This window comes from Dermacentor silvarum, chromosome 1 (genome assembly GCF_013339745.2).
Source record: "Dermacentor silvarum isolate Dsil-2018 chromosome 1, BIME_Dsil_1.4, whole genome shotgun sequence".
Classification (NCBI taxonomy): Eukaryota; Metazoa; Arthropoda; class Arachnida; order Ixodida; family Ixodidae; genus Dermacentor; species Dermacentor silvarum.
The window spans coordinates 105053441-105064212 of NC_051154.1; the positions used below are offsets into that span (position 1 = coordinate 105053441).

General features: G+C 47.1%; 1 protein-coding gene across 1 annotated transcript; it reads left to right on the plus strand.

Annotated features, from left to right (window-relative positions):
* Positions 1–1315: 1315 nt before the first annotated feature.
* LOC125947313 (uncharacterized) lies at positions 1316–10392 on the plus strand. The gene is made up of 3 exons (XM_049671763.1): positions 1316–1574; positions 5792–6034; positions 9971–10392. The coding sequence occupies exons 1-3, from the start codon at positions 1417–1419 to the stop codon at positions 10119–10121; spliced, it is 552 nt and encodes a 183-aa protein (XP_049527720.1). The 5' UTR covers positions 1316–1416; the 3' UTR covers positions 10122–10392.
* The last annotated feature ends 380 nt before the right edge of the window (positions 10393–10772 follow it).

Consider the following 10772-nt stretch of genomic DNA (forward strand, 5'->3'; position numbering starts at 1 on the left):
CCGTTGGCTCTCTGATCCACACCGCTCTCTTCCTGTCTCTTAACGTTAGGCCTAACATTTTTCGTTCCAGCGCTCTTTGTGCGGTCCTTAACTTGTTCTCGAGCTTCTTTGTTAACCTCCAAGTTTCCGTCCCATATATTAGCACCGGTATAATGCAATGATTGTAGACTTTTATTTTCAACGACAGTGGTAATCTCCCAGTCAGGATTTGCTAATGCCTGCCGTATGCACTCCAGCCCAATTTTATTCTTCTATGAATTTCTTTCTCATGATCAGGGCCCCCTGTGGGTAATTGACTTAGATAAACGTACTCCTTTACATACTCTAGAGGCTGACTGGCGATCCTGAATTCTTGTTCCCTTGCCAGGCTATTGAACATTGTCTTTGTCTTCTACATATTAATCTTCAACCCCACTCTTATACCTTCTCGGTCAAGGTCCTCAATCATTAGCTATAATTCGTGCCCATTGTTGCTGAACAGGACAACGTCATCTGCAAACCGAACGTTGCTGAGATATTCGCCGTTGACCCTCACTGCTAAGCCTTCCCAGTCTAAGAGCTTGAATACTTCTTCTAAGCATACAGTGAATATCATTGGAGAGATTGTGTCCCCTTGCCTGACCCCTTTCTTGATAGGTAACTTTCTACTTTTCTTGTGGAGAACCGAGGTGGCTGTGCAATCCTTGTAGATACTTGCGAAGATATTTACGTATGCCTCCTGTACTCCTTGATTACGCAATGCCTCTATGGCAAAGAAATACTCGCTTTAAAATCGAAAGCAAGCATCCTGAGTTTGGAAAGAAGTCAGGATGAAAACACTTGCGCGCATTCTTACAACCACCTACTTGCATGCATAGCAAGGTGCGTTTTCACCCTGCCATGGTGTGGAATAACGCACACACAATACTCGACTGTTTTGCGTTTCGTCTCTTCCTGTACGCCGTGCCTTCATATGCGGTGAATTGATGCATATGTTAAAGATTTCTCATTTCAAAGCACGAAACTACTCCACAAGAGGAAACACCGTAGACCCAATGGCCCAAATGTCCAATGCTACTACTTTTAAGAGCGCGGCTCCAAAATAAGTGTTCTTCAGTAAAGTACTTCACATTTCAGCGTGGTTTTTTAAAAAGAGGCGTTCTTCAGGAAAGTGCTTCTAAACTCTGTAGGGCATGGTTTTCCACGTGAGTGGACAGACGGCGATAAAGCACCGAAGTCATGCGTGGCGGAAGACGACGACGACAACGAAGCCAATGGCGACCGCGCGCGGCCTGCAAGACAAGATTGATACCTTTGAGAAAAAGGCCGTCAACGCCGCCATGGCACCTGAAAACGACGGCCAGCAGGGCGCTGTGGCTCCGCCGGACAGCGCAGCCGACGCTGGCGCGCAGGCGCCAGGCTCAGGGAACGCTGCGGATGGAGAGACCGCCACGGACGTGCCTCGGCGGCACCAGCTGCTGGCACGCTACTCTCATGAAAGCGTTCAAGACTCCTGATAAAACGCGTGTGGGGATTCCAACCCGGTCACGGATCATATGCGGATGCCCCGTGTCGCCACCAAGACGCATACTTCGGTACGTATCGTATGTTCCGCTTCCGCTCTCACTGTGACGAATATATACAGGGTGTTCAAGCGAACACTTTCAAAAATTTTTAAAGGCTGCCTGTGGCAGATATCACAAGTCTAGTTCTTGAGCTGGTCTACTCGAAGAGGCTGACATTACTTGCGCAAAAAATTAAAATGCAGAATCGACTAATTAACCAAACTTCACTAATTAAGTTTTTAAGTAATTACCTTATGGCCCATATTGCAATGAACAAATTGTAGCCGTGGAGTTCGCAAGGCGATCTAGATCCACTTGGAACGAATTCTCAGGATGACACCAGTTTCGAGATATCAATTCCAGAACTTTGCGGAGAAATGCATTGTCGTCCCAGTTACTTTTTTGCATCAATGCATAAAACGACGCTTTGTTAAGAGAGTAACTGGTACGCCAATGCATTTCTCTTCGAAGTTCGGGAATTGATATCTCGAAACTGGTGTCATCCTGAGAATTCGTTCCAAGTGGATCCGCCTTGTGAACTCCACGGCTACCATTTGTTAATAGCAATAAGGTAATTAGTTAAAAAGTAATTAGTTGAAAACTTAATTGGTGAAGTTCGGTTAATTAGTTGATTATGCATTTCAATTTTTGTGGAAGTATTGTCCGCCTTTTCGAGTGGACCAGCTCATGAGCTAGAATTGTGCTATCTGCCACAAGCAACCTTTAAACATTTTTGAAAGTGTTCGCTGAAACACCCAGTATACTCGTGTTCATAGAGGACCACGTCACCAACCGTTTAGACACGCAGATAGATAATCTTAAAAAAGCTTGGCTGTGGATTATGCAGTCATGCGAAATCCTGTGTATATGCTTTTACGACACCGACAATATAGTAAAATTTCTATATATCTTGCTTCTCGGGCAAATTGTCCTCAAATTAAAAAAAAAGGGCACTCGTAAAACGTGCCGTGGAAGCTCCAGTGAAAAAAAAAAAAAAATTCTCAGAGAAGCGTTGCGGCAAGAAACAGCCGCCGTGGCATGAACTCCTATAAGAAAGTGAACTTTTCCGATTTCACCCGTCTATGAACGTAAAGGAACTAATTTTTCACATTTCTTTTATAATTATGATTATGGAGAGCCTCTGCTTGGAAGGCTTCACATCGTTGTCTAGTTTAGCAGGGCTCATTGATGTGTGGCCTTTAGCTTTTTCTTTGTGTTATCAAGCGTGCAGGCCCTCCTCGGAGGTCTGTAAAAATGCATAAGCGCATATTTAGAGTCTAATAGTTTGCAATAAGAGATACCTGGGACGATTCGCTGGCAAGTTAAAAAAATTATTAGGTAGGCATAGGACTCATCACGAAATGGAACTGAAAGCATTACTCAGGACCTACCGCTCATTTTTTGTACGTATAGCTATGGCTACGCAGCCTAGGGGGAAGTTTTGCGCACCATATAGGGTAAAGCGGAATCAACACGTAATGGTGACATTATAAACAAATGGCATCGTATTTTTGCCCTTCTATCTTGTTACGCACTTAAATTCACGACAAATAGTATGTCTGCGAGTATGACGAAGAGTGTGAAAAAAAGGCTCACAAGATGGATACGAATGAAGTGCAGTGGCTCTGGGGTGATGTGTTGCACCCACGCACGCACACACGCGCACGCAAACTAAGGAGGCTGACTGAAGAGCTAAACAAGCTGACTGAAGAGCAAGTACACTGTATAAATGAAGATATCGTATACGGTAGTCTTTGAATGAAGAAATGAGTGAAGAACGAACACTCACGCACACGCACACGCACACGCACACGCACACGCACACGCACACGCACACACACACACACACACACACACGCACACGCACACACACCGCACACGCACACCACACACACACACACACACACACACACACACTCACACACACACGCACACGCACACGCACACGCACACGCACACGCACACGCACACGCACGCACGCACGCACGCACAGCCGCAGCAGCAGCACTTTATAACTTGGCATTACTGTCCAGCCTGTCTACCTTATTCTTTATTTGTGCGCTGATTTCTATGAGCTTTTAAGTAATACCAACTCACCGAAGTCTGTCTTATACGATCTTGTCTAGCACATAATCTCTTATAGAACGTACAAGTTCGTGTCATATATCAGCGCATTTTTCTTCCACACCGGCGCAGTGGCTTCAAGCACAGCTCTACGGCGTTCTACTCCTGAATGCGAGGTTGGGAGTTCGCTCCAGACACACATTTCTGTTGAAAAGTTCGCGGGTTCGTATCAATACTGTGGCAGCCGCATTTAAATGCTAGCGCTAAGACAAAAAATTCGGCAGAGACACTTAAGACTGCGTACGTGTGGGAATGCGAAAGCATTATAGTGTTTGTAGACCTCGGCACGTGATGAACGCACTCATTTTATATACTCATGACGTGGCGCCACCTCCTCAAAATTGGCTGCACTGTCACGTTCCCAATTATGCACGCACTAGGCCCACCTTTAGTCAGCCAGAATCGTGGAGCCGCCGGAGCCGCCGGTGGCGACGGTGAAGCGGGGTCGTCTCGCACCCCGGAAGCCAGGGTTCGATCCCCACGCAGACCAAAATGTACCAAATTTTATTTTCGAAACGATTAATTTACTTAGTTTACAGGAGCTTCCCTGAGGAATTTGACTTCAATCCGATCTTGTTTTTACTCTTTGTACTGTCGGCCATTTTTAGCACCACCTTTCGGTCCCGCCGACGCCGACTGATTTTCGCGTGATGGGGCATATAATGCTTTCGCATTAAAACGCCCATATACTTAGACTGTAGACGCACGTTAAAGAACCACATGCGATTGAAATTAATGCGGAGCCCGCCACTACGGCGTCCCTCATAACCCACTACGCAGTTTCGAGATAGTAAATTCACAACTGAAATTTAAATTTATAGTCCCATGCACGTGCCCAGTTCCTGTGTTACTTGCACCCATATTGCGACAGCAGCACATGGCTGATGCAAATTAGGTTAGTCTGTTCGCCTAAGACTTTAGTCCGTTTTCCTGTAACTTGCATTCGTCCAGAGCTTGACACACTCTGCAACCTTTGCAAACCCGTGGTATAACTATGCCCCCTGCGAGCCAGTGACACCACGGTGGTCGGAGGGATCTCCCGTATCCAGCTACATCATCACTAGCGCACGCCGGAATACCCAGAATTGGACAATATCGCGTCGCGGTGACGTCACAAAGCAGGTGCTCTGCGCATATTACAAGGGGCTAGAAGGCGCGGCTCGCAAACCGAGATTTGCAGAGGAGGTCAAATAACCAGAAGTATTTAACAGCGGCGATGAAAGCGCAGGTATTCAAGATTAGGAGAGCGGCCAGCTGTTCGAGAGACGCGCTCGAAGGGAGAAGGAGAGGTGATAGACGGACGCGCGCCACAGGCAGGCAGACAGGTGGGAAGAAAAAGAATGTTTTCTATATTATATCATAAGCTGCTGCCTCAATATTGTCATATTGTCATTACTCACAGACAAAGGCGGATCCAGAGGTGCGGTCCGGATGTCTTGACCCCCCCTAATTTTTGAATGTATACCCCCAAGAAGAGGACCTATAAGGTAGTAGATAAAGTCTAGATGGCGACAACTGGGCATGTTTAGATAGAAGTTCTGGCGAATAATAGAAAGGTGCATGGTCGTAATTATTGTACTTTCCGCATTCTTAGAGCACGTAGACTAAGCTACGGCCATAAAATGACTGTCTCAGAAACATCCTTGTAAGTGACCCTTTTATAGCGGTGAGCACCGTCTCGCATCTGAAAGCACGCGCGCCGATTTCTTTGGGTGTCGATGGTACATACTCAGCTTTAGGTATCAGACTTCCGATAACTTGACCCCCTTTTCGGAAAAATCCTGTATCCGCCCCTGCTCACCGGAGACTTTGTATTATACTGTGCTTTCCGGGAAGTCGTTATGTGCTATGTACACATAGTATCATATGTTTATAGCGTCAGTCACGTACAGAATGTCCACCAATAAAGATGCTTTGGAAGGTCAGACACATTTTGGGTGCGCACACTAACGTGGAACGTGCACATAATGTTCCCTAAACTGTTTTCCGTGACGCAGTGAAGTAAGTTTTATATCCATGTTTTACCTATTTAGTAGCTACCAGTAGTGCCAGCAGGCTGGGCTTTGGAGTTTTCCGAGCAACGTGCGAGTCCGCATGGCGCCTTTAGCGGTGTTTGTACGCAGCCGCAGCAGGCAGTGGTCGGTCGTGGGAGGCGGAGCCGCCACCGCGCAGCCGCCTCGACAGATGATCGTGCTGCGGGGCCTGGTGGCGCTGGCCGCTTTCCTGGCGGCCGCCTCGTTCCTGCTGAGCGCCATGTTCCTGGCACAGTCGCTACGCTCCGAGCACACCCGCCATCTGCAGAAGGTGGCCGTCGCCCCGCCGGTGCCCATGCAGGCCCCGGTGCCATACATGCCACCTGCTCAAGAGTACGTCTCCGCACGGCAGCCCCGTGCCATGTTTAACTTAAAGCTTAAAGAACGATTCAGCACTGTCTCTGTCATGGGATAGTTTAGCCGGATGTGGGGTTGTTAAACCGGCAACAATGTGTAGACGCCCTCACGCGTATATATAGTGTACTATAATATCGCGCTCTCCATTCACTCGTGCGTCTATGCATGCGATGCGCCGCGCACTGTGAATGACGGTGCAGTCCCTTTCTGGGCAACTAAGACCCGCGTTCTTTAATTACTTCAGGTCTCCATGACAGAGGAACGTAGATACTTGCTGGCGCGTTGCTTGATGCGCATGGGCAGGGGCCGCCTAATATCATGATGCAATCGTGCTGTTCGCGCGCAGCGGCTGTGGTGAGAGCATATAGGTATATCATCATCATCATCATCATCATCATCATCATCATCATCATCATCATCAGCCTATATTTATGTCCACTGCAGGACGAAGGCCTCTCCCTGTGATCTCCAGTAGCCCTTTCCTGCGCTAGCTGATTCCAACTTGCGCCTGCAAATTTCCTAACATTATCACCCCACCTAGTTTTCTGCCGTCCTCGACTGCGCTTTCCTTCTCTTGGTATCCATTCTGTAACCCTAATGGTCCACCGGTTATCCATCCTACCCATCACATGGCCTGCCCAGCTCCATTTTTTCCCTCTTAATATCAACTTGAATATCGTCTATCCCCGTTTGCTCTCCGATCCACACCGCTCTCTTCCTGTATCTTAACGTTAGGCCTAACATTTTTCGTTCCATCGCTCTTTGTGCGGTACTTAACTTGTTCTTGAGCTTCTTTGTTAACCTCCAAGTTTCTGCCCCATATATTATCACCGGTAGAATGCAATGATTGTACACTTTCCTTTCCAACGACAGTGGTAAGCTCCCAGTAAGGATTTGGCAATGCCTGCCGTATGCACTCCAACCCAATTTTATTATTCTGCAAATTTCTTTCTCATGATCAGGGTCCCCACTGAGTAACTGACCTAGATAAACGTACTCCTCTACCGACTCTAGAGGCTGACTGGGGATCCTGAATTCTTGTTCCCTTATCAGGCTATTGAACATTATGTTTGTCTCCTGCATATTAATCTTCAACCCCACTCTTACACTTTCTCGGTTAAGGTTCTCAATCATTTGCTGTAATTCGTCCCCATTGTTGCTGAATAGGACAATGCCATCTGCAAACCGAAGGTTGCTGAGATATTCGCAGTTGATCCTCACTCCTACGCCTTCCCAGTCTAAGAGCTTGAATAATTCTTCTAAGCATGCAGTGAATAGCGTTGGAGAGATAGTGTCTCCTTGCCTGACCCCTTTCTTGATAGGCAACTTTCTACTTTTCTTGTGGAGAACCGAGGTTGCTGTGCAATCCTTGTAGATATTTGCCAAGATATTCACGTATGCCTCCTGTACTCCTTGATTACGCAATGCCTCTATGACTGCTGGTATCTCTACTGAATCAAATGCTTTTTCATAATCTATGAAAGCCATATAGAGAGGTTGATGGTACTCCGCAGATTTCTTTATTACCTGATTGATGACATGGATATAATCCATCGTAGAATACCCCTTCCTGAAGCCAGCCTGTACTCTTGGTTGGCTGAAGTCAAGTGTTGCCCTGATTCTATTGGAAATTATCTTGGTGAATATTTTGTACAATACTGAAAGCCAGCTAATAAGTCTATAATTCTTCAATAATTCTTCTTCTTTAACGTCTCCCTTCTTATGGATGAGTATAATGTTGGCGTTCTTCTAGCTTTCTGGTACACTTGAAGTCGTGAGGCATTGCTTATAAAGGGCCGCAAGCTTTTCAAGCATGATTTCTCCTCCATCTTTAAATAAATCGACTGTTATTCCATCCTCTCCAGCAGCTTTTTACCTGGCCATGTCTTACAAGGCCCTTCTAACTTCATCGCTAGTTATAGAAGGAGCCTCTATATCCTGTTCGTCACTACTTCGAATGAAAGTAGCTTGGCTGCTCTGGGCACTGTACAGGTCAGTATAGAATTCTTCCGCTGCTTTTACTATGTCATCGAAATTGCTGATTATATTACCGTGCTTATCTTTCAGTGCACACAATTTGCCTTGTCCTATGGCAAGTTTTCTTCTCACTGATTTCATACTGCGTCCATATTTTACTGCTTCCTCAATCTTTTCCACTTTATAATTTCGGATATCCCTTACTTTCTTCTTGTTGATCGGTTTCGACAGTTCAGCGAATTCTATCTGATCTCTCGAGTTTGACGCTTTCATATATAGGTATATGGCGGTAACTATATGCGGAAGAGTTCTGTGGAATTAAGAGTCAAACTAACCCGCCGCGGTGGCTTAGTGGCTATCGTGTTGCGCTGATAAGCACGAGGTCGCGGGATTGAATCCCGGCCGCGGCAGCCGCATTTCGGTGGGGGCGAAAGGCAAACAACATCCGTGTACCGTGCCTTGCGTGCACGTTAAAGGATCGCAGGTGGTCAAAATTATTCAGGAATCTCCCACTACGGCGTGCCTCATAATCATATCGTGGTTTTGGCACGTAAAGCGCCAGAATTTAAACGTGTGGCGCTCACAGTAGTTGCTGTGGTACGATGGGGAGCAGCAACAAAAGCCTGTTCACAATGCCGATTTGAGCTGTGACTTTCACTTTTCGCGTCGCTTTGACAGCTCGATCACGCAAGCTTACCCTATAGTATATGTACCTCATTGTTTGTTTTACCGATCACTTTGTGTCGAAAGTAAGGTCGTGCATGCATGCTGCAATAATGTTGTCGTATGCGCAGTTTACATTCTATAAGCAGTGGAGGGCTGTCAACTTCTTTATTCGAGACCAAGTGCCTGTTTTATATTAACTCTAATTTTCAAGACCTGTCGTACTAGAGTAGGTTTAACACGGCACACTATAGAGCTAGTCACTTCATACTTAACCATTAAAGTCACGCGTGTCCTGACTTCTTTGTCTTTTATCGTCTTCATTTAGCGCTTCTTTAATATCACAATGCGTTTATCGCGCGTGTACCTAATCAGACCGAAAATACTCCACTAACAGATACGAGAACTGAGAAAAATACATGGAGTTCTGAATGGGACAACTCTTTACTCCTGTAGAAGCAGTTGCCAGTACTGCCTTTCTTCGAAGTGTGTATGAGAAGTTGAATTATCTCGTTTGTAAACCCTCCAGAACAGCAGACTACCTCAGTAAATCCCTTATAAACATCCTTCATGATGCACGTCTACAATGATGGATTACGGAGCACTACTGCTTTGTGCCAGCGACTACGATTTTGACATCGGCACAACCTTGGCGCGAGGCCATAACCAGGTCCTGTAATGTTGGTCATTCTCGCACATGCGTGCATGTAAATTATTTTGTTACGACAGCAGTTAGGTGATCGGGGATTTGATGTGTCCGTCGGTCCCGCCATTCCGTTAAGTCGTCGTAGTCGTCACTTGTCAGGTCTTCCTCCTTCTCATTGAATAAAACCAGAACTCTGCCCGCCACCGCCACTTGAGATCGAACTCATGAAACTGCGGCATGCAGCGTGCAGATGAGTCAGACGCACTAACCACTGAGCTATTCAACAATATTCGTGTAACGAATTTTTGCGGGGCTTTTTGCGCCATGCAGCCTGTGAGAGTGATGGCATCTGTGCATGCATTTTGAATGCCAAAGCAGGCAATACAGTATCGGGCAAAGAGACTGGTAAAAGATGTCGTTCTCGAATATATGACGGTGTCCGAGCTGCAAGAGCCTAAATATTGCTGTCGTAGTAAATGAACTCAAGGCTGGACGAATCGTGAAGTCTGCTGGTTTTGTTTTTATACACATATTTCCTTTAACATTTCTAGTAGTTGCATGTCAGGCGCATGACTTGCTCGTCCAGGCTGCGCTATAGCACTAACAAGCACCTCACGACCTCGCAGAGCCAACGCGGAGGCCGTCCACGAGAAACGGCACAAGCGGCGTCGCAGCCGGCGCAGGCGGTTGCCTCCGGAGCTGCGGGGGCCTGTGCCCGGTGCGCGTCAGCGCGAGGACAATGAGGCGGGCGACGCCGAAGAAGCTAGCCTCGCCTGAGTGGCTTTACCGGTGGCCACGGGCGCCTTCACGGGCTCTGCAAGCTGAGAAGACCGAAACGCTCAGCGCGTCCCATGCGCTGCCTTCGCGCGGTGGTGCGGAAACTTTTGCGGTGCTCTGAAAACGTCCGTCGCTGAACTTGCGCACCAATTCGCGGGCGCGTAAACGGAAACATTAAGCGCTACGCCGACGGCCCGCGAGTCTAGCTGGACGCTCTAAAAGAACGCTTGGCTTGGTATCCCCCCCGACATGTAACAAAGCGTATCCTACAACACTGGCTCAGCATCTGCAGTTTCGTTGCTTTTGTGCCTATGTTCCCATAAACGCATGTATGTGACATGATGTATACGCTAGCTGCCACTCACGTTTTTGCTGCTTCGGCATTACAATCCGCCCATTGGGCAGCTACGCGTGACAGCTCGTGTGAAAGGAGCAGAGAACTGTGAGGCGGGCGCGCACACATTGCTGTCTCATAGGATATGTCATGCTGCTCGGTTCATGTTAACTGTCCGCTGTCGCGTCTTCCATGATGACCCAGGTAGCCTTTTTATAGTCTTTGAATGACCACTGTTGTTATGTGGATATATATCTTGGTAACGCTTTGGAGCACCGAGCAATGCACGCATGGCAATAGTAAACGATGCTATACTT

Coding starts and splice junctions, on each gene's coding strand:
- LOC125947313 (XM_049671763.1), top strand. CDS start 1,417: ATGGAGAGACCGCCACGGACGTGCCTCGGCGGCACCAGCTGCTGGCAC. Junction 1,575..5,791: donor CCACCAAGACGCATACTTCG/GTACGTATCGTA, acceptor GTTTGTACGCAG/CCGCAGCAGGCAGTGGTCGG. Junction 6,035..9,970: donor TACATGCCACCTGCTCAAGA/GTACGTCTCCGC, acceptor ACGACCTCGCAG/AGCCAACGCGGAGGCCGTCC.